Below are 27,932 nucleotides of genomic sequence, written 5' to 3' on the forward strand. Positions count from 1 at the left end.
AGGACACGTGGGTTCTATCCCTGGGTCAGGAAGATCCCCTGGGAAAGGCAACCCACTCCAGTATTCTCGCCTGGAGAAGCCCAAGGATAGAGGAGCCTGGAGGGCTACAATCCAGGGGCTCACAAAGAGGCGGACAAGACCGAGCAACTAACATGTTCACTCTTTACACTCTTGCATCTTGGAAAGCTAATCTTTAAAACCGATTTCCCTCGGCTGCATCTTACTGGTGTAGAAACTGAAGAGACTGTTGCATTACACTAATAACATCAACATTTCACCTACCTTCGCTTTAATTATTTTTCTGTCTTGCCAATGGAACTCGTTTAAATAAGATTTATAGGTGGTGGGGAGGTGGGGTGAGCGGGTGTGCAGTTCAGATAATGGGAAGCTGATTTTCCCTCACTGGGTGTCACGGGTATAAAAACATGAACTCAAAGTGTTGCAGCACTTAAATAATAATCATGTCAACATTTCACCTGCCTCCTGTTAATTATTTTTCTCTCTCACTCTTGCCACCTGAACCTGTTTAGATAAGATTTGTGTCAGATTAAAAACCAAGGGTCTTACTCTCTTAGGCAGATACGGTGTTGCTTTCCTCTGATTCTGTGTGGAGAGAGAGCTGTGAGTAGCAGAAAGGCTTTCTCTTGGATCTTCCTGGGGTGAGGTTGGAACCTGGGGATCCCAGATGGACCAATGGCCGTGGACAAAGAAGGCAGGTGACTATGAAGGCAGATGTGGGCAACAGAAGCTGGGCGCAGAGGAGGAGTCGTTTCTGTACACCAGCTCTCTCCCATACATGTTCCTAGGCAGGGGTGAGTGGGTCTCATTGGACTGATGACACATACCATTCGGCAACCCCCTGAAGTGGTGGCCAAGGCAGCTGAGATAGCCCTAGTTTGCTGTGCGGCCTTGGGGAAGTAACCCAACCTTTCTGAGTCATAGTTTCCTAAAAATGAAGATGTTGGTCTGGATTAGCCATTCCTAAAATCTGGGCAGCTAACTGACTTAGTCCTTTGAAAATATGAAACCCCTCCCCAGAAATGCACAACTTCAGAATTTCGCATCCAATTTTATAGGAATAAAAGGCTTCATACCCCAGTCCTTGGCATCACCGTGGGCTCCTGCCGTGCTCTTGCACTGCTGTCTCCTGGCTCCACTGCTACCATCCAGCCTGGGTCCCCTCACTGCTCATCTGTCTCCTGCAAAAGCCCCTCACAGGCCTCCTCCCCTGGTCCTCTTACAGTCTGGTCTCAACCCAGCAGTCAGGGTGGGGCTTTTCAAATGTAAGTCAGAGCCTGTCACTCCTCTCTTGAGAATCCTTCAAAGATTCTGCTTTTTCACTTCAAGTGGAAATTTTCCTCCAAAATTCACAGCTAAATTTTTCACCTCTCAAGTCTGTTCAGAAATCAGCTTCCACAGAGAAAATCTGACTAGAAACTACATCAAGTACAGAAATTGAATTAATAATGAAAAATCTTCCCATAAGGAACACCGCAGGTCCAGACAATGTCACTGGTGAATTCTATCAAATATTGAAAGAAAAAATATTATCAATCCTTCACAAAATCTTCCAGAAAGCAGAGGAGGAACACTTCCCAACTCATTGTAGTAAGACTAGTGCTACTCTGATACTAAAGACAGACACATCACAGAATAATTACAGACCACTGTCCGTCATGAATACTGATGAAGAGTCCTCAACTCAAAATTAGCAAACTGAATGCAGCATGTAAAAAAGATTATACACCGCGGCCACGTGGGATTTTCCCCAGAATTCAAGGCTGGTTTGACATTTGAAGATCAATTAATATAATCCATATTAATAGAATAAAGACTAAAAAAAAACCCCATATGACCATCTCAATTGATGCAGTAAAAGCATTTCACAAAATCTAGCATCATTCATGGTAAAAGCTCTTAACAAAGGAGGAACAGATGGATGCTTCCTCAACCTGGTATAGGGCACCTATGAAAAAAGCACAGCTAACATTATCCTTCATGGTGAAAGACTGAAGACTTTCTCCTAAGACTGGGGATAAAGTCAAGCTGTCTGCTCAGCAGGCTTCCCAGGCGGTGCTTGTGGTTAAAGAGCTTGACTGCCAATGCAGGGGACCTAAGAGATGTGCCTTCAACCTCTGGGTCGGGAAGATCCCCTGGAAGAGGGCATGGCAACCCACTCCAGTGTTCTTGCCTGAAGCGTCCCCATGGACAGAGGAGCCTGGTGGGCTACAGTCCATGGGGTCTCAAAGAATCAGATACACTGAATCGACTTAGCACACACACACACACACACACACACACACACACACACACACACTGCTCTCATAACTTCTGTTCAACTTTGTACTGGAAGTTCTAGTCAGTCCAATAACTAAAAAATGGGCAACAGATTGGAAAAGAAAAAATCAAAGCTATCTTCATTTTTAAACAAAATGATAGTACACAGAGAAAATCTTAAGGAACTCACAAAAATTATTAAAACCTAAAAAATGAGTCTAGCAAGGTTATAGGATCTAAGATCTATATATATAAATTACATTTCTATATATCCGAAATCAGATTGATTATATTCTTTGCAGCCAAAGATGGAGAAGCTCTATACAGTCAACAAAAACAAGACCAGGAGCTGACTGTGGCTCAGATCATGAACTCCTTATTACCAAATTCAGACTTAAATTGAAGAAAGTAGGGAAAACCGCTACACCATTCAGGTATGACCTAAATCAAATCCCTTATGATTATACAGTGGAAGTGAGAAATAGATTTAAGGGACTGGATCTGATAGATAGAGTGCCTGATGAACTATGGAATGAGGTTCGTGACATTGTACAGGAAACAGGGATCAAGACCATCCCCATGGAAAAGAAATGCAAAAAAGCAAAATGGCTGTCTGGGAAGGCCTTACAAATAGCTGTGAAAAGAAGAGAGGCGAAAAGCAAAGGAGAAAAGGAAAGATAGAAGCATCTGAATGCAGAGTTCCAGAGAATAGCAAGAAGAGATAAGAAAGCCTTCTTCAGTGATCAGTGCAAAGAAATAGAGAAAAACAATAGAATGGGAAAGACTCGAGATCTCTTCAAGAAAATTAGAGATACCAAGGGAACATTTCATGCAAAGATGGGCTCAATAAAGGACAGAAATGGTCTGGACCTAACAGAAGCAGAAGATATTAAGAAGAGGTGGCAAGAATACATGGAAGAACTGTATAAAAAAGATCTTCACGACCCAGATAATCATGATGATGTGATCACTAATCTAGAGCCAGACATCCTGGAATGTGAAGTCAAGTGGGCCTTAGAAAGCATCACTACGAACAAAGCTAGTGGAGGTGATGGAATTCCAGTGGAGCTATTTCATATCCTGAAAGATGATGCTGTGAAAGTGCTGCACTCAATATGCCAGCAAGTTTGGAAAACTCAGCAGTGGCCACAGGACTGGAAAAGGTCAGTTTTCATGCCAATTCCAAAGAAAGGCAATGCCAAAGAATGCTCAAACTACCGCACAATTGCACTCATCTCACATGCTAGTAAAGTAATGCTCAAAATTCTCCAAGCCAGGCTTCAGCAATACGTGAACCGTGAACTTCCAGATATTCAAGCTGGTTTTAGAAAAGGCAGAGGAACCAGAGATCAAATTGCCAACATCTTCTGGATCATGGAAAAAGCAAGAGAGTTCCAGAAAAACATCTATTTTTGCTTTATTGACTATGCCAAAGCCTTTGACTGTGTGGATCACAAGAAACTGTGGAAAATTCTGAAAGAGATGGGAATACAGACCACCTGACCTGCCTCTTGAGAAATCTGTATGCAGGTCAGGAAGCAACAGTTAGAACTGTACATGGAACAACAGACTGGTTCCAAATAGGAAAAGGAGTACATCAAGGCTGAATATTGTCACCCTGCTTATTTAACTTCTATGCAGAGTACATCATGAGAAATGCTCGACTGGAAGAAACACAAGCTGGAATCAAGATTGCTGGGAGAAATATCAATAACCTCAGATATGCAGATGACACCACCCTTATAGCAGGAAGTGAAGAGGAACTCAAAAGCCTCTTGATGAAGGTGAAAGAGGAGAGTGAAAAAGTTGGCTTAAAGCTCAACATTCAGAAAACGAAGATCATGGCATCTGGTCCCATCACTTCATGGGAAATAGATGGGGAAACAGTGGAAACAGTGTCAGAGTTTATTCTGGGGGGGCTCCAAAATCACTACAGATGGTGCCTGCAGCCATGAAATTAAAAGATGCTTACTCCTTGGAAGAAAAGTTATGACCAACCTAGATAGTATATTCAAAAGCAGAGACAATACTTTGCTGACTAAGGTCCGTCTAGTCAAGGCTATGGTTTTTCCTGCGGTCATGTATGGATGTGAGAGTTGGACTGTGAAGAAGGCTGAGTGCCGAAGAATTGATGCTTTTGAACTGTGGTGTTGGAGAAGACTCTTGAGAGTCCCTTGGACTGCAAGGAGATCCAACCAGTCCATTCTGAAGGAGATCAAGCCTGGGATTTCTTTGGAAGGAATGATGCTAAAGCTGAAACTCCAGTACTTTGGCCACCTCATGCGAAGAGCTGACTCATTGGAAAAGACTCTGATGCTGGGAGAGATTGGGGGCAGGAGGAGAAGGGGGCGACAGAGGATGAGATGGCTGGATGGCATCACGGACTCGATGGACGTGAATCTGAGTGAACTCCGGGAGATGGTGATGGACAGGGAGGCCTGGTGTGCTGCTATTCATGGGTCGCAAAGAGTCAGACACGACTGAGCGACTGAACTGAGTTGAACTGAATAGAGTGGACATAGAGAAAAGACTCGTGAACACAGCTGCGGAAGGAGAGGGTGGAATGAATTGAGAAAGCAGTATTGAAACATGTACATTACCATGTGTAAATTAGACAATGGGAATTTGCTGTATGATGCAGGGAGCTCAACCCGGTGCTCTGGGATAATCTAGAGGGGTGGAAATGGGTGGGGGGTGGAGGGAGGTTCAAGAAGGAGGGGGCGTATGTATACCTATGGCTGATTCATGTTGATGTGCGGCAGACACCAACACAACATTGGAAAGCAATTATCCTCCAATTAAAAAATGAAAACATTTAAAAAGGATAAACATAAAAAATGAATCATGGGCTATTTGTAAGAGCTAAAACTGTAAAACTTGTACAGGAAAATATAAATTTTTGCCACCTTGTGTTAGACAGAGTTCTTGGATGGAATTCCGAAAGCACACTCCATGAAAGAACAGAAACTAGTAAATTGGGCTCGATTAAAATTAAAAGCATTTGTACTTCAAAAGATACCATTAAGGAGATGACGAGACAAGCCACAGACTGAGAGAAAATATTTGCAAATTATATATCTGATAAAGGACTTGTATCTGGAGTGTGTAAAGAACTCTTACAAATGATAATAATATGACAAATGGTGCAATTTAAACATAGGCAAAAGATCTGAATAAACCCTTCACCAAAGAAAATAAAAAATGGATAATTAGCAGATCCAAAGATGCTCAACACATAAGTCATTAGAGGAATGCAGACTGAAAGTGTAGCGGAATACCTCTTCCATCCTTTAGGCTGGTCATCACGGAAAAGCCAAGCAATACACAGTGTTGACTAGGACGTAGAGAAACTGGAACTCTCATACGCTGCTGGTGGGGACAAAGTAAAATGATGCAGCCACTTTGGAAACCTTGAAAGCCCTCAGTCCCAAATCAGCAAACTGAAAAGCAGCAACATAAAAAAGAAAGATTGAACACCGCGGCCAAATGGGATTCCCCCAGGAATTCAAGGTCGGTGCCACTTTGGCACTTTCTTAAAAAGTTAAGTGTAAGCTTTCCACATGGTCTAGCTATTTCACTTCCTAGGAATCTTGCCCATGAAAAGTGAAAACACATACATATATATGGGCTTGTATGTGAATGCGCGTGTGTGTGCTCGCTAAGTCACTTCAGTAGTATCTGACACTGTAGCTCACCAGGCTCCTCTTGTCCATGGGATTCTCTAGGCAAGAATACTGGAGTGGGTTGTCATGCTGTCCTCCAGGGGATCTTCCCAGCCCAAGAACTGAACCTGCGGCTCCTGCATTGCAGGTGGATTCTTTACCCACTGAGCCACCATGTGAGTGTGGATGCTCATAGCAGCATTAGTCATAACAGACTCAAACTGGAAACAATTCAAATGTCCATCAGGTGATGAAAGAATAAGCAAAATATATCTAACTATACAATGGCAGAAAGCAAAGAGGAACTAAAGAGCCTCCTGATTAAGGTGAAAGAGGAGAGTGAAAGAGTTGGCTTAAAACTGAACATTCGAAAAATGAAGATCATGGCATCTGTTCCCATCACTTCATGGCAAATAGATGGGGAAAAAATGGAAACCGTGACAGACTTTATTTTCTTGGGCTCCAAAATCACTGCAGACCATGACTGCAGCCATGAAAATAAAAGACACTTGCTCCTTAGAAGAAAAGCTTTGAGAAAGCTAGACAGTGTATTAAAAAGCAGAGACATCACTTTGCCGACAAAGGTCTGTACAGTCAAAGCTATGGTTTTTCCAGTGCAGATGTGAGAGTTGGACCATAAAGAAGGTCCATCTGTGGTGCTAGAGAAGACTCTTGAGAGTCCCTTGGACAGCAAGGGTGTCAAATCAGTCATTCCTAAAGGAAATCAACCCTGAATATTCATTGGAAGGACTGGTGCTGCAGCTGACGCTCTAATACTTTGAGCGGAAAGAGTCAACTCATTGGAAAAGACCTTGATACTGGGAAGGACTGAGGGCAGGAGGAAAAAGGATGAGATGAGGATGAGACAGAGGATGAGATGGTTGGGTGGCATCACTGACTCCATGGACATGAGTTTGAGCAAACTCCAGGAGATACTGAAGGACAGGGAAGCCTGGTTGCTACAGTCCACATAGTCGCAAAGAACTGGACATGACTGAGCGACTGAACAGCCACCACCAGCATACCATGGGATACTACTGAACGACAAAAAGATATGAACACAGGACTTCCCTGGTGGTCCAGTGGTTAAGAATCCACCTTCCAAAGGGGACATGGGTTCCACTCCTGGTCAGGGAATTAAGACCCCACATGCCTCGGGGCAACTAAGCCTGAGCACCTAGAGATACCCATATGACCCAGCGAAAGGTCCTGTGTGCCACAGCTAAGACCCCAGTGCAGCCAAATGAACACGTGAATAAATATCACACAAAAGGAGGAATCATTTATGGACACTTGCTACAACACAGATGTCTCAAAAACGTAATGCTAACTCGAGAAGCCAGACAGACACAAAGGCCACTTATTTTAAGAGCCTATTTGTATGAAATACCCATACAAGGCAAATTCATGGAGACACGAGGCTAATCAGTGGTTGCTTGGGCCTGGAGCTGTGAGCAGAGATTGACAAGAGATCTTTTTTAGGAAATGACCTAATAGTAGGTGATGGCCATGGTTGTATAACTTTATATATTCACTGAAAACCACTGAGTTGCGCAAGTAAAAGGGGTGGATTTAACGGTATATAAATTAACTTCAGTAAAACTCTTAAAAAATAAGGGGGAAGATGAAAAAGGTCACCTCCTCTGAGAACTCCACCCTGACTGCTCAACGTGCCCTTTTCTCCAGGAAACCCTATCTCTTACACTCTGCTTTACATTTTTTGATAGCCCTTAACACCTTCTAATAAACTATAACATTCTCTTCTTATATTTATTGTTTACTGCCCAATTCCCTTTGCTAGAATATAAGTTCCACGAAGGCAGGAGATTTTAATGTTTTGATCATATACACATTTCCCGTGCCTAGGAGAGTGCCAGGCGTACAGAAGGTGCATACAGGTAAATTGAAAACACAGAACGAAATGGAACTTTCCTGGTGGTCCAGTGGCTAAGACTCTGCACTCCCAATACAAAGGGTCCAGGTTCAATTCCTGGTCAGGGAACTAGATCCTGCTGGCCGCAACTAAGACTCGGCTCAGCCAAGTAAATAAATAAATAATAAAAATAAATATTAAAAAAGAAAAAGAATGAAGGAAGAAGCCTTCATTGGCAGATTTCTTCTGAAATCTGGAGCAGGACCCTATGGCTTATCTCCCCCTTGTCCTCTGCCTGCCTTTTGTGTGTAGAAAAACTTTAGCCAAAGATGAAGTTTTATCAGAGAAGTGAGAAAATGGAGAAGCAAAAGAAAACAGCTAAACAGGACAAAAAATAATTGTCTAGTCATTAAGCAAAGTCCAGGACTTTCATTTTCTCTTTAAGAGCTATAGAGAATATTCTGAGCCATATCCTGTGAGCTGTTTTGCAGACACCAGAACCTCCACCCAGTTCAGTTCAGTTCAGTCGCTCCAGTAGAAGTTAATTACATGATGATCAGACTGTAGCCATTACATAAGCTGCAACAATTCCGAGAACTGATCTCAAAGAGAGGGGAATAAACTGGCCCTGGAACTGCAGACTGCTGCTGCTGCTAAGTCGCTTCAGTCATGTCCGACTCTGCAACCCCATAGACGGCAGCCCACCAGGAACTGAAGACTAACTGTTCTTAAAAGAGTCAAGATGACACTGGTCAGACCACCGATGACCAGTTTCAAGAGGACCACCTCCCTCCACCTACAAACCCTGGAAACTCCCCTTTAGAAGCCCTTGCCCACTGAGGGAGTCAACCTTTGGACACAAGTCCACCCTCTTCCTCGGATGCCGACCTCTGGAATAAAGCCAACTTTCCTTTCTACCAACTTTGCTTCTTGAGTATTAGCCTTCAAGTGGCGGGCAGCCAGACCCCACTTTTGGCAACACTTCCAGCTCTAACATTGTCTAACCAAGGTTTGGTTCTGGGGGGCTTCTATTGGTTCTTAGTAGAACTGTTGCCCAGGTCAAGTTGGTATTTGAGGCTGGGGCAGGAGGAGGGACAGGGTAGTCTCAGGTGACCCTTGCTCAAAGCCCACTGTTGTCTGTCTCGCAGAGTCAGAGGGAACTTATTTTCCCTCTAAAGGGATCGTGCATCCCCCGGCTTATTTCTCTGCAGACGGCCGTCGACCCATGTGCAAAACAAGTTTCCTCCATCATCCTGCTGAATGTGTGTCTATCTCTGTGCGTAGATAGAGGGGAAGCGAGCGGAGGGTGTGTCTGGGGCTCGAGCAGGGCCAGCTCTTTCAGAGGGATGGCTGTGAAGTCATAGCCTGTGCCCTGTTTCTTGCCTTCCACTCTGGAGGCTGCAAGGGTATTCCTGGCACTGGTGATTTCTCAGCTGCTCACATCACACGCTCCTGCCATATTTACATATGGAAAGTTCTCCCTTTCAATAAACATTTACAAACACCTTGATCGACTTGTGAAAATGTGACACTCTTCTGGAAACCAGTCTTTGTGGGCTATGGGGCTCAGCTATGTATTTTCGTGAGATGGAGGCAGTCGTGCGGTTTCTAGGGGCTTACAAACTTCCCAGTCAGGAAAACCTCCCCCGCAAAGGACAGAATAATTTAGAGACCCAGAGCAATGGGAAAAGAAGCTGCTGGCGGTTCCCCTGATGATGAGACTTAATGGGACGGAAAATGGATGCTGTGGGTCTAGGGGCCCTGGCTCCCAAGGCGCATCTGGGGAACAGCGCTGCCAGGAAGGGTTTTCTGAAGCCTTGGTTCTTTGTGCAAGGCTGCCCCTCTGACTCTGGGGGCCTGGGTGGCCACAGGGCTCAGACAGGGTTCCCGGAGCTCCTGGGGCTGGAAAGAGACCTGTGATCGTAAGGGGAGGAGTCAGGCAGCAGTAATTCTCAACAGAGAATTTGGGGAAAGGGGAGGGACATGACTTAGCAAGAAAGGGCAAAGGTTTTCGAGCCAGAAAGACCCAAGTTCAGATTCTAGCTCTTTTTCTTAACTGTTGAGTGACCTGGGGCAAGTGAATGGCCTTCTTTGTACGTCAGCCTCTGTATCTGCGAAAGGAAACCTCAGGCCTGCCTGCCAGACATGGTGAGGGGGTAAAAAGCCCCTCTGTGTGGATGGCCCAGCAGTGGGTCAAGGTCCCTGAATTGCTCCTCTCTAGCTAGACCTATGACATGGGGCTCATGGCGACACAGCGGCAAGATGACAAAGCTCTGGCCGCCCCCAGTCCTGACGTAGATCCATGCATACTTCCTCTGCAGAAAACTGCCCGTGGGGAGAGACTGGCTCCTAGCTCCTGCTGGCGGCATCATATCCTCCATCTCTGTGGGGTCCTCCGTGGGCCCTGGGTGTGGGGGCTCTCAGAAGTGCTCCTGGGAGCCTGCCTCGGGTTGTGTAGCTTCGTCTCTCTCCTTCCTCCTAACACGACACCCTCCCTTGCCCATTGGCTGCTGGGGGAAGGCTTCCATTTAGTGGCATTTTCCTTTCTCATTTCATGCTGTAATGGAGATTCATTGCTAGTTTTAAATCCATAATTTGCCATGAAACCCTCCTCTCAGGCTGGGCTGAGGTCGGAGTGGAGAAGTAGTGAGTTATTCTTACCCTTTCAAGGTCTCCCTGCCCAGCCCCGGCCTCTCAGGCACTCCCCAGCTCTGGGCTTGGGCAGAATCCCAGGGGTGACACCCACTCTGCCCCACAGGTTGGAGCCAGGAGAGGGCCCTTCACCCCCGGGGGCCTGGCTGGCCCTGCCCCTCCCTCTAAGTCTGCTAGGACTCTTCCCTCAGCTTCATTTCTCATTAAGGGGACTCGGTAGAGAAATGGGCCTTGTGCTGGGCTGACATGCGCCACCAGCTCCATCCTTTTCTGGGCCTGTCAATACTTTTGTGGCATCACTGAGATTTCTCCGTTTCCCGACAGTGACTGTCCTTCCCAGGTGGCGCTAGTGGTAAAGAACCCGCCTGCCAAGGCAGATGTTAGAGACACAGGTTTGATTCCTAGGTTGGGAAGATCCCCTGGAGAAGGGAATGGCAACCCACTCCAGTATTCTTGCCTGAAGAATCCCACGGACAAAGGAGCCTGGTGGGCTGCAGCCCACAGGGTCGCAAAGAATCAGACACGACTGAAGTGACTTAGCATGCAGCAGTGACTATAGTCTTAATTGAGGGGCCTTGTGTCTTTCCACCATGGGGGCACTGATGAATCTGCCAAGCTGTGAACTTGTGTGTGTGTGTGTGTGTGTGGGTAATTGTGCACACCAGTCCATTTGTCCTTCGTGCACCGTGCATACGGATGCACAAATAGGGACCCAGTTAGGTTTCCTGACAGAGGACCCAGGAGGCTACCTGGAGAGAGGCAGGCTCTTGACGGGGCTTTGTCAGGCGGGAGGGATGTGGGAGGCCAAGTCCATGCCAGAGGAAGTAGTGATGGCAGAACTGGTGCAGGCCACCTCGAGGCAGCTGCATTCTGAATGCGACAGGCAAGTGTCTGGAATCTCATACGCAGCCATGGAGCTGCCGGTTTCACACTGAACGGTGGACGCCAGAGGATCCAGGGCCTGATTTCTGCAAATCTCCATGGCCTGAGCCCACATTCCTCTCGGCTGAGTAGTGGAGTCTGTTCAGCATCTCTTAGGGTCATGCTTGATTACAGCAGCGGAAGGACATACTATCCTTGCTCTCAAGAGCAAGGGGAAAGGACTCAGGGAACAGTGACCCCTGAACCAGGATGGAATGAGAAAGAAGCACAAACTGTGGAGTGGCTCTCCATGTCATCTTTCCAGCTCCTCATTTTCCCCAGGAGAAGGAAAGCGGGTCCCAAGAGGTTAAACTTGGGGATCCCATGGCTCACCGCTGGTCAGTGGTGGGACTAGGGCAACGATGCTCATTGCCTCACTTCCAGGCTAGGGCCCTGGTCTGGCTTGGACCTGGAGACGTGCTGGTGCCCCAGGCACGGTGGACGGCAGGGCTGCCCCGGAGAGCCCAGGTCATTTAGTGGTAGTTGGGGGCGGTGTTGGGGGGGCAAGGAACTAGAAATGGAGTGGTGGAGGGCAGGAGCAGGAAGCTGAGCGCCTTGCATACAGCAGACACTGGGTGGACTCCAGCTAACCTTCCTGCCTTCCCTTGGGCTGGGGTTGAAGGCAAGAGATGCTGGAACAGGAGGGGAGGGGCTGGCCCTGGGGTGGCCGTGTGGGGGCACCTCCAGCGTTGAGTGGTAAGAGCTTCCCAAGGTGACATCAGGCATCAGGTCACCTCGGCAAGGCCACTTGATCAGACAGCTTAGCTCTTCTCTCATCGGCTGAGTCTGTTCCGACTGCCCTTGGCGATGCTGGGTGAGGTAAGGGGGGGTGTGTGCACCTCTTGCATCAGGGCTCCCTCTCTTTTCAGAGGGACCCGCCTGCCCCCTGCCACCTACATTCAGGCCAAGAGGGGAAGCGCTGGGTTTGACTCCATCCCTGAGGGGTCTCCAACCTCTCTGGAGCCTTGGGGGGTTGCCCAGCATCTGTGGGTCCCCTTCTTCCCTGCACTCCCCTCTGTTATGGATGGGCCCTGGCCAGGGAGGAGCGGCCTCTCCTGACAGCCCAATGAGGCTGAGATGAAGAACAAGGAGATGCGGGTGGGCTCCTTTCCACGAAACATGGCCGATTAGAGGAAATGGGGGACTGTGGTGGGGGGCGCCGTTAGACATAGAAAGAGGGCCATCATGACTCAGCTCTGAAGTCCACACACCACCCAGAGGCTACAGGGACCTTCAGGGAGACATCCCATCTCTGCCGATCTCCCATCAGCAACTGCTTTGGAGGGAGCATCTGGCCTTGAATCCAAGTGTGGACCTCAGAGACCAAGACTCCACCCCCAGGGAGCTTATACTGTAATTTGGAATCGAGGGACCATTTGTCAGCTTCAAGTAACTCAATGATCCCTAAAGCCATGCCCACCTTGTAACCTACAAGAGCAGTTGGGCACAGAGTTAGAGCAAGAAGTCAAAGAGGGGCGCACAGTGGCCAAACAGGGGGAGAAGCAGAATCTGCCACTGGCCCAGAGGGGGTTGGGGTGGCTTGGGCTCCCAAGAGGGCAGGGGAGCAGGAAGAGGGTGGGAAGAGCAAGTTGGGGTGGCCGCGGGTGTGCATGGCTAGGAGTACAGCCGCCTGGGCACCACCTCTCTCCTGGAGCGTCGGGAGAGAAGGGAGATTGTTCTTGCTCTTCTCTCTCCCACCTCCGGCTTGCTTGCTGCCCCAATTTGGGGGTGACTGCAGGGTAATGAATGTGGCAGGAAGCAGACGCACAGCACAAATGCGATACAGCACCTAAGACCAAGCCGGGGCCCAGGCAAAACTCACTTAATGAGGAGATAAGGAAATCAATTCTGCTCGTCTTTCCGGGTGTGTGAGCCTGGAGAGGCCTGCAGGACTCGTGGATTTCTGCCTGCCTGCTGGATGGAACCGCTTCTCCGGGACACAGCCGCCTGATCCCGCAGGAAGGAGGAGTCGCTTGTTGGTTTCTCTTTGCATTGCAGGAATAGCAGTAACAACAACAGGTATAGTAACAGCAGCCAATGCCTGCCTGCCTTGTGGCATAGCAGGTGCTGTTGTGAGAAATGCCTTATGTGTATTATTTCATGAAATCTTCTAAGACTAAGGGGACAGATAAAATTATCTCCCCATTTTACACACAAGGAAACTGAGGCACAGAGGGGCTGAATACCTGTCCAAGGTCACACCACAGGTTTCAAGTGCAGGCAAGTTGGCTGTGGGCTCTTAACTGTGAAGCCGTGTTGCCTCTATAAACACAACACAACTCTCCTGTGTATCGAGGATGTATTATCTACCAGGTACTTTTCTCATGATGAGAGTCAGTATGATCCCACTAGTCAGTCCCACCTCTGTCGCTACAGTCACCTGGGGGACACTATCTGAGGCCCTGGCATGTGCCTGTAGGCTGGGCATGAAGGCTGCACACTGCCTTTCAGACACCCAGTGTAGGAGCCAGATGTGTGAACAGTGGCTTTCAACAGAACGTGGCAAGTGTTGTGGTTGAGATGGGGCAGAAGGCTAAGGGAGCCCAGAGCAGGACAGCCAGGCCATGTGGCGTTCAGGGAGGGCTTCCTGGAGGAGGCGATATCTAAGATGAATCCTGACAGGTGAGCAAGAAGCGGCCAAGAGAAGAGAGGCTGGGAAGCGCATTCCAGGCGGAAGCACATGCGAGCTAAGGCACAGGGGTGTGGTGAGTGGAGGGTGCCGTGAGCTGGTCGTTATCTGGGAGCAGGGCCTGGAGAGCAAGCTGAGGGCAGGCCTTAGGGGGCCCTGCGAGCTGGTCATTATCCAGGAGCAGGGGCTGGAGAGCAAGCTGAGGGCAGGCCTTAGGGGGCCCTGCGAGCTGGTCATTATCCAGGAGCAGGGGCTGGAGAGCAAGCTGAGGGCAGGCCTTAGGGGTCCCCGCGTGCCATGGAGGGAGCTTGGGCTTTGCTCTGTGGTGGTGCTTCCTCACCCCTGAAGATCTGCTCAGACTGCGCCCCCCATCCCTGACAGGGTGACCGGGTGGCGCTCTCACCACCGGTTTCTGAGAGAATGACTTTAGAAGCCGGTGCTCTTGGCCCGCTTCAGTTCCGCCTGCCTTTGCTGTGGGACCTGGCTTGTGCTCTCTCTCTGGAGCCACCTGCCCAGAAGGTTAGGGGACTGGGGACTGGGGGATGCCACCGGCGCTGTGGACGTACAGGCCTGAGAGCTCCCCAGCTGGGAGAGCTGCAGACAGAGACGAAGGGAAGACACATGTGGACCTTATTTGTCTGCCCCAAAGTATGTGGGGTTTACATCATCTTAAAGCTGCCCTCTTGATTTAAATTGGCTTACTCTCCGTTGTTAAATAATTCATGTTGATGTAGGAAGCGTTGTTTCTACTGGGAGCCACGAGGCAGTAGAGTTAATATTAAAACGAATCAGGAAGAAGAGGGAATAGGAGAGGAAGCCTGGGAAAATCCCTTTTTCAATAATTAACTTGACATCCACAGTCCTCCTCCAGCCCCTGATTTTCAATCCCCCTTACCTTGTTCTGCTCCCTCGTTTTCATAGCACGTGTTACCACCTGATACCCTACGCAGCCACACAACGTGCTGGCTTAATGTTTATTGTGCAGTGACTGCCTCTCTGCTCGAACGCAAGCTCCACTGGGCAGGGGAGCTTTTCTCTCTCGTTTACTAATGAGTCTCTAGTGTCTGGCACCTAATACATGCTCAGCACATGTTTGTTGATCAGATCCTTGGTGCCCATGTCCTCCAGCTCTGGGTCCCCTCCCCAGATTGCTGCCATCCTGCTTTCACGAAGTTAGGAGGATCAAATGCTATTGCCCCCTTACCCCACTGGCCCTGCGACGGTTTTGGTACTTTTCAGTTCAGAGGTTCCTGCAAGTGGGAGAAATAGGAGTGTGTATCATTTCACACATGAGGAAACAGACTCAGAGAGGCTGAGTGACCAGCCCACAGCTGGTTAATGGCAGGACCATGACTGTTGTCTCCAGGCCTGTGGCCCTGTCTCTGACACCATGATTCCAGGGATGGTCTGGGGGTGGGCGGGTGCCCAGTCCTTACCTTGCTCAGCTTCATAGGAGCTGCCTCTTCCCCTTCTTCCTCTCTGTCTCCCTGGCTCCCTCCCTCTGCCTCCCTGGGGTAGCAGACCCTCAGCTCACAGTTGCGCCCCACCTGACTGCATCTGAGAGCTGGAAACACAAGGCTAATTAACGTGTCTGTGACTCTAGGCTTGGCTGCTGGGCCGGGTTCCCAGGCCCTCCCTGGAGCACTGCAGACTCTGAGTTAGCCCTTTGGCTTCTCCAAGCAGGCTGCCGGCAGATGCATATTTTAACAATGCACATCTGTTGGCTATATAATCTCTTGTATTTGCCCTTCTCACTTGGTGCTTTGATGGAAGACCCCTGGGGGTCTCCCTCTGGTCCAGCCAGTGTTTGCTTTGCAATTTTGCTGGAATACCATCTGATTCTGCTCTCACATCTTCTGCAGGTTCTAATCAGGCTCTTTGTTTAATAAAAAATCTATCCAGGCAAATACAGACAAAATTAGGAACCTCTCTCATTCCTGGAACACAGGGAAGGCAGCATCCCCCCTTGGGGTCCCCCTTTTCCAGCCTTGGGGATCTGGCTGGGACACTCCCAGGCTGAGATGTCATGGCAAAGCAGATGGGATCTGGGTTGAGAAGCTGGCAGGCCAGGGTAGGAACAGCCCTCTTTCCTCCACTGGCACTGGAGAAGCCCCGTCGGTCCTCCACTGTGAGTAGACAGGCTCCCTTTCCAAAAGGCTAGGTCAGTGTCTGCAGGCAGGGCTGCCCTCCAGGGCAGTAGATGGGGCTGTGTGCCACAGAGAAACTCAGCCAGAGCCCTGCAGGGCCAGCTCAGGGAGGGGACCCATAGGACTATCTTTAGGGTGGAGACTCAAAGGACCATTCAGGGCTGGGGACCTACATGAACAGGTGAGAGATGGGGACCTAGGGTACCCTTGAGGAGTCAGGGAAGACTGTGGCAGAGTCTGAGGAAGTTGGAGGAGTGGTGTTGTGGTCTGTATGAAAGGCTGATGGACAAACACCAGCTTAGGCTCACTTTCTGGCCTCAGGAATTCCACCCAGGCCATCTGGCTGGGGTCTCCTGGAAACTCTGTCTTTCCCCTCCTCAGCTGATCTCCCGACTCACGAAACATCTCCCCCAACAAACCAGCTCTGCCCAGAAGGCAGTGAAAGGTCAGGCCAGTGGAGAGGGAGACAGAGGGCTGAATGCCTCTAGATGTGACCCAAGACAAAATTAAGTCTGTTCAGATCAGACCCTGGGCTCTGCTCGCAGAAGCCTGGCTCTTCACCAACCAGACAAAGGCAGTCCTACTGGCATTTAGAAATATGGACACTGGGCAGAGAGCACTGGTTTGGAGTTGGAAACTCGGGGGTCTGTTTTGAATGTTAAGTGAGCTGTGTGACCTCCCATGAGAGCTTTTGCCTTTCTGAGTCTCAGCTTCCTTATCTGTAAAATATCTGGGGTAACTTGGACTTTGTAATCTACCTGAGATAGTACAGATGAAAAGGGGCCTGTGGCTTGGTATGACCAGGTGAAGCTCTGATCCCAGGATGAGAACTTAAGGACCAGAGGCATCCCCATCTGTTTAAGTCCTGTGTGAAGTCAGGAGTGGGCAATGCTCAGGGGCCTCTCAGTTTAGCATCTCTGGTACTCTCTAGAAGGGTTTCCCTGATAGCTCAGTTGGTAAAGAATCCACCTGCAATGTGGGAGATGGGGGTTCATCCCTGGGTTGGGAAGATCCCCTGGAGAAGGGAAAGGATACTCACTCCAGTATTCTGGCCTGGAGAACTCCAGGGACTGTATAGTCCATGGGGTCGCAAAGAGTTGGACACGACTGAGTGACTTTCACTTTCACCCTCTAGAAGGGGGTCCAAGAGTGGAGCATGGTGCTGTAAAACCTCTGGAGATAAATGTGTTACAACCCAGGACTTCCTAGTGGTCCAGAGCTTAAGAATCTGCCTGCCAATGCAGGGCACTCCGGTTCCATCCCTGGTCTGGGAAGATTCCACATGCTGCGAAGCAACTAACCCCCTTGTGCCACAACTTCTGAAGTCCACGTGCCTCAGAGCCTGTGCACCACAACAAGAGAAGCCGCCACAATAAAAATCCTGCACACGGCAACGAAGAGCAGCCCCCATTCGACGCAACTAGAGAAAGCCCGTGTGCAGCAAAAGAGACACAGTCAGCATTGCCCCCCGCCCCCACAACAACAAATAAAATAGAATCCAGTCCTCTTAAAAAAGAAAAAAAAAGATTCTACAACTCTGCTTAGCAAATCTATACTGGCCTTTTGCAATCCTCAAAGATCAGAAAATATATTAGGCACTAAATCCTCCTTCTCTTTTCCCTCGATCCCCACAGCAATCGAAGGCCGGGTCCCATTTCAGCCATATCTCAAGAGAGACGCAGGTGGCAGACTCTCCCGCTGACACAGGGGGCCCGCCACTTCCTGGTCAAGGGACCCCAGCTCACTGACCCTCCAGAGAAGGTTTATTTCTCTCATTCCTTCTGGGGGAGACTCAGAGCTTGAAGGGGGTCTCTGAGGTTGGCCCCCAGTTTCTCCTCCCTGTCTCAAGAAGCCAAGCTCCGTGCTGGGTGAGTGGTCCTCCAGGGCCTATCCCAGCATGCTGGCCATGTAGACCTGACGCCCTCTTAAATATTTCATCTCTGAGCAGCCGTGCCTCAGCTGCCCGGCGGCGAGGAGGCAGCACCCCAGCTGTTGACCCTGTTGTCAGACTTTTCAACAGCTGTTCGGGGCAGGGAGCGGCGGGCCAGGGGGTGGGGGTGGACTTCCCTCTTCTGGCGGCCTGTGCACCCCCCCCACATCTGCCCTTTGCTTCTAGGAGCCTCAAATCCTCACTTGGGGCCACCTTCCCCACCCCCAGGTTAGCGTCGGAACAGCGAGGTAACGTAAGTGGAGGGACTGAAAGTGTTGCTGTGGCGCGATGCAAAAGTGAGCTATTGTTACTGATGCACCGGCCTGGCCCCCAGCAGGCCTGGCTCCATGCTAACAGCTGGCGGGAGGAGGCAGTTGATGGGGCTGAACTCCAAATGAGGATGAGGTGGTTGAGGGGGTAGCAGAGCTCGTCCCCTGGTCTCTAGGCAGGTGTGCCTGGGTCCAGCAGTGGGGACCTCTTCAGGAGGATGTCCCCAGGGAAACTGAGATAAAGAAAGACCAGGGGGCAGAGGTGTGATGTGGCCTAAAAACCTGCAATGGTTTTCCTGGGGATGATGTAGGCAGCCAGCCTGGGCCTCTGCTGAGAGCCAGGATTCCCAGGGAGCAGTGGAGGTGGGAAGGAGCATGGCCAGGGTGGTCGCTGTGGATGCTGGAATCACCAGGAGAGCCTGATGGGGGAGGAGGCTAGATGGGGCTTTGCCAGCACCAGGAGAGGGCAATTCATAAAGAAGGAACTCAAAGATACACCCCCTTCTTCTCTGGGTCTCCATCATCAAACATAGCGCCTGGCTTAGACCATGTGCACAGAATACGCTTCCTGACTGAATAAACAAGCACCCAGGAGCCCTCTTTCGCTTTCTCAGTGGCAGTCAAACACGCTGGAGTTGGGCAGAGTCAGGGGTCGGCTGGCACTGGCCTTCCGATGTCCCGCACAGGGATGTTCACTTTCCCCCTTTTGGTGGGCAGCAGCCCTGTTGTCCAGTGGGCAGGCCCCTCCAGTCTGGCCCGATTCTGGAGCTGAGCCCTGGCTGCTTCTCACAGCATCCTTGACCGGGCGCAAGGACGGTTCTTACCTAGGACGGTGAGGCGCGCAGGGCGGGACCGGATGGCCGCCTGGATGGCCTGGCACTCGTACACCGCATCGTCTTGCAGCTCCGCCCGCAGGATCTTCAAGTGATGCTCCCCTGACAGGTGGTTCCCTACCACCAGGTACTGCGGGTAACCTGTGGAGAAGGCAGCTGCATCAGGGGGGCTGGGCGGGGTGGAGAAGCCGGCATGACTGACGGGCACAGTGGGCGGGACATCCAGCGGGTGGGGGTGCGGGGTGCGGGGGCTGGTCTTAGGGGGCCGGCAGAGCAGGAGGAGATAGCGCAGGGCCTTGATCTCAGTGTAAGGAGCACAAAAGTGAGCTTCCCCAGGGAGCTAGGACAGCGAGTCTGTGTGTGTGTGTGTGTGTGTGTGTGTGTGTGTGTGTGTGTGTGCATAAAGGTACTGCAGGTTTTAAGTTTAGGGATGTCCGAGAAGCTGCTATTAGAGTGGGAAGGAGCTGAATGTGGACAGACACAATGGGCTGTCACCCTAGAACGCAGCATGCTCGGCTCTGAGGCTTGCCAAGCAGACACACATCCTGATGAGGAAACACACACAGAAAGACAGAGAGACCCAGGCTCAGAGGCACAGAGAAGACAGGGTCAGAGGGAGAGAGAAGAAGGAAACAGAAATGCTTGGAAAAAGAGCAAGAGTGGCTGTGGGGGAAAACTCTGGCTGCAGATGGACAGGAAGTAGCGACCAAGGCCGGCCCACCGGAGCCCAGGAGCCTCTGGCCACTCTGAGCTGTAAGGGACTCTATATTGGTCGTTCTCACTATGATCCCCCGGGACCCCAGGGCCTGACTAAGCACTTAGGTGACACTCAGGACAATTAAAAATTGGGGGCCTCCTATACCACTGGCGATGAATAATAGATGAATAAGGCTTGAGCATGGTGAATCAGTGAGGAGTTTTCCTGGGGCTCCATGGGTCGAATGGAAATACATCAGGGGCTGTGGCTGCCAGGTTGGGCAGAGCCTCTCTGTCCCAGGTCTTGGGGCCTCGACCTTCAATTTTTTTAAATTTATTTTTAATTGAAGGATAATTGATTTACAATATTGTGTTGGTTTCTGCCATACATCAACATGGATCAGCCATAGTTATGCCTATGTCCCTTCCCTCTTGAACCTCCCTCCCACCTCCCACCCTTTCCTGCCCCTTTAGGTTGTTAGGGAGCCCTGGCTTGAGTTCCCTGAGTCATCTAGCAAGTTTCCATGGCTGTTTATTATGCATAAGGCAGTATATATGTTTTCATGCCACTCTGCATTCGTCTCGGCCTCTCCTTCCTCCCTTCCCACTGTGTCCATAAGTCAGTTCTCTGCGTCTGCATCTCCACTGCTGTTGGGCCCTCGATCTTAGTTCCTTTCCACAGGACCTGTTGTCCATGCACCCCTTTCCCCAACCTCTGCGTGTCCCCACATACAGGGTCCCTCTCTTTCCAGAGGCCCATCCACCTTCTGACAGCCCCAAACTGCTTCTGTTTCTGAAGGGCCTTCACTGGGGCAGAGTGAGTTCTCAGCAGGAGGCATTTGGGCACGTTTGGCCTTTTAAAGAGAAGACTAAGGCTTGAGAGACAGGATCAGACAGGGGACGTGCCATAGCTCCCTTCAAACTTTTCTCAGTCTCTTAGTAGGGGTTAGACGTGTTTGTGTAGCTTCTAAGGATTGGAGAAAGGGGCGCAATGAGTGCAGGGACACACTAGGTTACTGTTAGCAATGTGCTGGTGTTAGCAGAGATCTGGGCTGCCAAAGGTGGTAGTGAGGTCCCCGTCACTGGCTGTATTCAAGCAGATGTGGGACGATCCCTTGTCACGGACACTACAGAGGAGATTTCTTAGGTGCTCTGGGGCCCCTCTTACCCCCATAACCTACGAGTCTTCCAGACGGGAGTGCAGTGTTCCCTGGGGGTGGGCTGTTAAGGGGTACCCATTCCTGGTCAGTGGAGGCAGCAGTGATCCTCCGCCAGAATCCCCAGTATGCTTTTGGGGTGCATCCTGTGTGGCTGAGCCTGTTAGGCTCCCATCTTCACGGCTGGGATTGTCCCCAGCATGCCCTCCACAGCTATTCGGGCCTGGCCGGAGATGCTATATGGCCATCAGCTGTAGCCCCAAGAGCATGGCTTCCCCTCCTGCCTGCCCTTCCTGCCTTCTGCTGGGCTTTGGGGAGGAGCCCGGGTAAATTGAGCTGGCTCTCCATGGGGCCCGGTGAGGAGCTGGATGTGGGCACTGGTCCAGCCTCTCCCTGCTGCAGCTGCCGTCAGTGTAGCCGGTGGGCGGCCCCCAGCCCCTCTGACCTGCTGCCTTGTGACCAGCTCCTGGCCCCCTGTAGGCATCCTGGCCGGAGCTCGTGTTTCGCTGTCTCGCAAGCCAACAGCAGCCGCCTTCTTTTCTCATAAGCTGCTGAAAACATCAGTGATGGGTTTGTCTGTATTTGCCTAATTAGGCGACGAGTCGTGATGCTGTTCTGAGGACTGGCAGCATCTTTGGAAAACACAGGCCCAGAATCACATATTCAGAGCAAGTTCTAGCTCCTTCCACTAGTACCGTTACTCTCTTTTGCTACTCTCAGGGGAGGTAAAATTATGGGTAGTCTGGGTTCTACAGACAAACTGCCTGGGTTTTAATGTCAGCTCGATCAGTCCCTAACTCTGCTGTCTTGGGCAAGTTACTCTAACTGCTTTGTGCTTCCATTTCCTTGTCAGGAAAATGGGACAATGCTAGTACCTCACAGAGGTATGGGGAAGAATATGTAGGATTATCTATGTAAAGGACTTGACACAGTAATAGTCTATAAGTGTTAGTTTAAACTCTGTGTGGCACAGGAAGCTCAAATTTGGTGCTCTGAGACAATCTAGAGGGATGGGATGGGGTGGGAAGTGGGAAGGGGGTTGAAGAGGGAGGAGACATATGTATACCTATGGCAGATCCATGTTGATGTATGGCAGAAACCAACACAATATTTTAAAGCAATTATCCTCCAATTAAAAATAAATAAATTAAAAATTGAACATCACAGTGATGTAAGGTAGCCAGAGAGGTTCCTGTCTTTAACAGACAGGGTACAAGCGTTTTGGGGGCTGGGAGTCAGGATCCCATGAATTTGCTGTTCTGTCACTAAGTTGAGTCTGATTCTTTGCGACCACATGGACTGCAGCACGCCAGGCTTCCCTGTCCGTCACTAACGATCTCAGGTCCATTGAGTCAGTGATGCCGTCCAACCATCTCATCCTCTGTTGCCCCCTTCTCCTCTTGCTTTCAATATTTCCCATGCATTGGGCTTGAGATATGTTTGAATCAATTTCTTTCTCAGCTGTGACTTTATTTACCTGCCAAGTAAAAAGAGAAAAAGCCTTCTTCTTTTTTCTTTTTTATAACCCATGGATCATTGTAGATTTATGAGATAATGTCTGAGAAGAATTTGAGCTTCTTAGAAGAAAAATGTTCTATCAATATGAGGGAGTGTATTTATAAATCACTTCCTTCGACTGATTTTTTTCCAGTCTCGGTGGCCAGGAAGATCGGTCTTCAGTTAGGGATCATTCCTGGTGGACTGGATGGAGCCACGTATTTAAAATAGAAGAGGGCAGAGCTACAGCAGACCCAAGCCCCACAACCCTGGGCCCAATCGTATTTCGTGCTTGCTGCACTGTTACACTCACTTTCTTATCAGGCAAGCAAACAATGTTTATTAAGCATATAGTTGTCATCACTGTCATGATGCTATTTTGGGACAAGTGATCAAATCCAGAGAAAATATGTTACCAAGAGTTTGAGTTCACTGGTTCTGCAATGAGAGGGCCAGACTTCCTTCTATCAGTGGAGTCAGGTTGGAGAGGAAGCAGACCTCAGTTCGTGAGAGCCTTCTGCCCTCCAGCACTTAGCAAGACCCAGTCTCTGGTCCCAGAAAGTCATTTGTGGAAGTGGATGCCAGAGGGTCAATTATCTGTATGGCAATGACTACCCTGGAGCCATCCACAGTGACCTGGGGCCTCCTCTTGGCCACTGACCCAGCAAGAACCCAGTCCCTGGCTGAAGCTGAAAACAACTGACCAGGAACCCAGAGAGCCTTCTTACCCAGCAGCGGTGCTGAGCCTGCTCAGGGCCACGTGAAGTGTGAACCATTCTGGTTTGGGAAGATCGTGTCATTTCCCCAGTTCCTCTCGGGTAAGGGAGTTCAGAGTCCCTGAAATTGGCTGGTTCCCATAGTACTTAAATTTTATGGCAGCACAGTATATTTTGGAGATGTGATTGTGTATTTTATCCATGCTCAGCTGGGCTGTAGCACTCAAACCTCGGGATGCTATTGACCATTGCTATAATGTTTCAATATACATTTCTGGCAAGATATAACTCAGAGTTTAAAATATTAATTTCCCAACCATCCTGTTCCCAAGTGCACTTCGATTTTTATTTTCTTGCAGCTGTACACCAGGAGAGAGGCAAAGCTACTTCTCAGTCGAATACATATTTTTCTGTCCTTCTCCACCCCCAGACATTCCTTGATGGCAGGGACACCCACATCCCTTGTTCTGCATTGTACAGTTCGTGCTAAGCTTAGTAAACAGCCGCATGCTGACCCGCGCCAGGGGAGAATTGCAATGACTGATGGGTGAGTGACCAAGACGATTTCAGTCCTTTTTCTCCCAGGGGAGAAGATGGGTTGCAAAGACATCTGTATGGGCGTAAGGGTTGACATTTACAATCCTTAACAGGTGACAGGGCACGGGTGCCAACTGGGCAGCTCAGACACCAGTCATCAATAGGCACCAGAGCCCACCAGTGCATCTTTGCTGAATACCAGCCTGGGTGGGCTGAACAAGGCCTGGAGTTTATTTCAAACACTTATTTTCTTTTCTCCCCATCGCATGATGACCTCTAAACCCTACCAGCTTTCTTTGCATTTTCAATCAACTTGGTCCCCTTTAATGGATAAAAGGGGGCTTCCAAGATGACTTAGTGCAAAAGAATCTGCCCGCCAATGCAGGAGACATGGGTGTGACCTCTGTGTTGGGAAGATCCCCTGGAGAAGGAAATGGCAACTCACTCCAATATTCTTGCCTGGAAAATCCCACGGACAGGAGAGCCTGGTGGGCTATAGGCTATGGGGATGGCAAAAGAGTCGGACACAACCTAGCAATTAAAAACACAGCAACAAACAACAATGGATGGAAGAAGGGAAGAACCAGGTTGTGTCTTAAGTGGGGAATACATTTGGGATCAAGAAATACGAAGGCTTTACTTCTGGAAATCTGACTTTACATGATATGTGTTTGACTTTGGAATGGACCCGCCAAGCCAACCTTGTGTTAGGTTTAGGACTGACAGCCAGAATGGAGGGTTTACTTGTAATTCACCACCAGAAGTCAGAGGGGCCCTCAAAGTCCTATGCATCCTGGACCAGGCCTGCCTTGACTGGCTCTGCTCATGGAATCTACAGTGAAAGCTGAGACTTAATCCCCCCAAATGCCTATGAAGATGGGGTTCCCTAGGAGGGTGTGTGGGTGGGTAGGGCAGGGGTGGGTTCCAGGCCTTCCTAGGGAGGCCTGGGGGTACTCACTTGAGAGGTCCCTGCCCACGCCCAGAGCCAAGCCATCCTTGATCCACAGAACGAAGCCATCGTATTCAGGGATGGCGCACAGCAGTGTCACTGGCTGCCCCGACACCACGGCCTGATCCTGGGGCTGCTGGCTGAAGGAGTACACTTGGCCTAGGAAAGAAACAAGCACGGCGGTCAGTTACTTGCCGGAAGGGCTTCTGCTTGATCTATAGAAGCAGAGAGCAGGCTGGTCCAGGAGACAAGAGCCCCCCAGAGTGCCTCCCTTCCCGCTGGGGCCCAGCAGCGGCTTCCTCACTGCCCCCAGCTCCACTGCCTGCTCACAGGAGCTGGCCACAGCTGCAGGCTCCCTGCCCATCAACCCCCAGTGCACTCACGCTGTGGTTTCGCCATCCTCCAGCCCCAGACGGGCCATGGGACATCCTATTCCCCTTTCCACCTGACGACACCCCCTGCACCTACTTCCACAAGGGGCAGAGGCAGGAGACAGACCTCCAGCCGGAAGCACTCTGGGGGTGTGCTTCAAGAGGGCCGTGGGCATGGAGGAGGGTGGAGAGCTATGAGTAAACCTGGGAACCCAAGGAATAATAGCATCCTTTTAGTGGCTTCCAGGATGGGACTAGGACCAGCGCCCCAAGGAGCCAGGCCCTACAGGACAGAAAGAATGGAGCTATTCATGGAGGGTTAACTGCAATGCTAGCTAGCTGTTATTACCCACAGTTTACAGATGAACTGAGGCTCCTAGGAAAGGAGTGACATGCCTGAGGTCACACAGTGGGCTCCGGTGTAGCTCAAGGGCACACAGTGGGTCCAGGTGGAGTTCAGGGTCACATAGTGGGTCCAGGTGGAGTTCAGGGTCACACAGTTGGTCCAGGTGGAGTTCAAGGGCACACAGTGGGTGTAGGTGGAGTTCAGGGTCACACAGTTGGCCCAGGTAGAGTTCAGGGGCACACATTGGTCCCAGGTGGAGTTCAGGGGCACATAGTAGGCCCAGGTGGATTTCAGGGGCACACAGTGGGTCCAGGTGGAGTTCAGGGGCATACAGTGGGTCCAGGTGGAGTTCAGGGCACACAGTGGGCCCAGGTGGAGTTCAGGGGCACACAGTGGGTCCAGGTGGAGTTCAGGGGCACACAGTGGGTCCAGGTGGAGTTCAGGGGCACACAGTGGGTCCAGGTGGAGTTCAGGGGCACACAGTGGGTCCAGGTGGAGTTCAGGGGCACACAGTGGGCCCAGGTGGAGTTCAGGGGCACACAGTGGGTCCAGGTGGAGTTCAGGGGCACACATTGGTTCCAGGTGGAGTACAGGGGCACACAGTGGGCCCAGGTGGAGTACAGGGGCACACAGTGGGTCCAGGTGGAGTTCAGGGGCACACAGTGGGTCCAGGTGGAGTTCAGGGCACACAGTGGGTCCAGGTGGAGTACAGGGGCACACAGTGGGCCCAGGTGGAGTTCAGGGGCACACAGTGGGTCCAGGTGGAGTACAGGGGCACACAGTGGGCCCAGGTGGAGTACAGGGGCACACAGTGGGTCCAGGTGGAGTTCAGGGGCACGCTGTGGGCCCAGGGCACATGGCGAGCCCAGGTGTAGTTTCAGGGCACTCAGTGGGTCCACGTGTAATGTGGCAGGGGATGCGGCTGAGGGAGCATGGCATTGTCTCCACCCATCCTCCCGCCCTTTCTCTTCTGCAGCAGACCCTGCTCCAGCCTCACTGTCACTTGGAAGCAGACCATCAGTGTGGCCCCGCCCCTCCCCACACACTCCTCCCTGAATCATCTACCTTAGCAGGTCGTGGCTAAGGTAAACAGACACACACAGTAGGTACAATACGCCAGGCATTGTTCTGAGATTTAAAGATATCAGCTTGTTAGCATGTTCATCTTCATAACAACCTATGAGGTTGGTGCGATTTTTATCTGTGTTTTCCAGATGAGGACATGAGGCCCAGGGAAGGGAAAAATATTAACAGAAGCCTCACATATTAGTTACTCACAAGTGCCCTGTGTACCTTCCCGTGGCTATCACGTGCCCACAACACCTGCTGGAGCCTTATCAACCCCGTGTCACAGGGACTCAGCACACGGAGGCTTGGAGGTTTCTAAATTGTCCAGGGAGGCTCTAGCAGCAGGACCTGGGCTGTGAACCCAAGACTCTGGCTCTGAGGACCGTGTTCTCCTCTACAGCGAGCGGATCTCTATGCCTGGACCTGGAGGGATTGCCGAAGAAGGGGGTGTCTTGTGACCTACATTTCCTGGGCAGCCACAGCTGAACCGACGATGGGGTATGCTGTCAAGGAGTGGACCTTGATGTCCACTGAGCTCCTGGCCCACGGTGCCATCTGGGCTTCACATACAGTCCCTCCCGTAACTGACTACTATTCAGAACGGAACAGCTCCCATTTTACACCAAAGAAACCCAGATCAGAGAGGCAAAGTAACCTGCCCAAGGTCACACAGCTAATGAATGGGGTTTGATCTGAGGGTCATGACTTCTAAGTTTGTATTTTTTTCCCACATCCTACTCTGCGGACACAGATACACAGCCGAGGAAAATTGGACCTGGTGGGCAGGCTGTTCCTCCACCGGGAGAGAGTCAGGGTGGCCACAGAGGTCTCAGACACTGTCTGCTGCCCATCCTGGGGACACAGAGCTCCAGACTGGGGCCAAGCTCTCAGCAAGAGATGGCCCTGAGAAGGGAGTCACTGGGGAATGTCCCCGAGGGGCACTGGGGATGGCAGAGGGGGAGAGACAGAGGTCCACACGGCAGAGAGAGTGTGTGGAAGGCAGGAAGGTAGTAGGTTTTCAACTGGATGAGATCTTGGCTGGGTCTCTGAGGAATCTCATTAAAAATCAAATTGGCCCTGAATTGTGGGAGTAACACTTTTTATTCTGATTTGAGCTTTACAAATTAGATTTCATAGGACATTTTCATCAGCTCTGTGTGGTGGGGTGTTTTTTTTTTTTTTTTCTTTTTCTGTCTCTTCAAGTTCTCTGTTGTAATTAGACTGCTTCTGGCACCAAAACAAGAGAGAGAGAAGGAGGAAAGAGATGAGAGGAGACAGGGAGGGAGAGAGTGGAGAAGGAGCCAGAGGGAGAGGGGATGGGGAGAGCGGGAGAGAAGGAGTGGAGAGGAAGAGAGAGACGAGGGTAGACGAGGGAAGCCGGCAGGGAGAAGAAGGGGAGGAA

General features: G+C 50.5%; 1 protein-coding gene across 2 annotated transcripts in view; it reads right to left on the reverse strand.

Annotated features, from left to right (window-relative positions):
• KIRREL3 (kirre like nephrin family adhesion molecule 3) overlaps positions 1 to 27,932 on the reverse strand; it is a 610,621-nt gene that overhangs the window by 77,049 nt on the left and 505,640 nt on the right. For both annotated transcript variants that reach the window (XM_042238383.2, XM_042238382.2), the window contains exons 3-4: positions 24,755 to 24,904; positions 19,185 to 19,334 (exon numbers count right to left, since the gene is read on the reverse strand). In XM_042238383.2, coding sequence (XP_042094317.1) covers positions 19,185 to 19,334; positions 24,755 to 24,904 — 300 coding nt within the window. The remainder of the gene's footprint in view (positions 1 to 19,184; positions 19,335 to 24,754; positions 24,905 to 27,932) is intronic.

This window comes from Ovis aries, chromosome 21, assembly GCF_016772045.2.
Source record: "Ovis aries strain OAR_USU_Benz2616 breed Rambouillet chromosome 21, ARS-UI_Ramb_v3.0, whole genome shotgun sequence".
Classification (NCBI taxonomy): domain Eukaryota; kingdom Metazoa; phylum Chordata; class Mammalia; order Artiodactyla; family Bovidae; genus Ovis; species Ovis aries.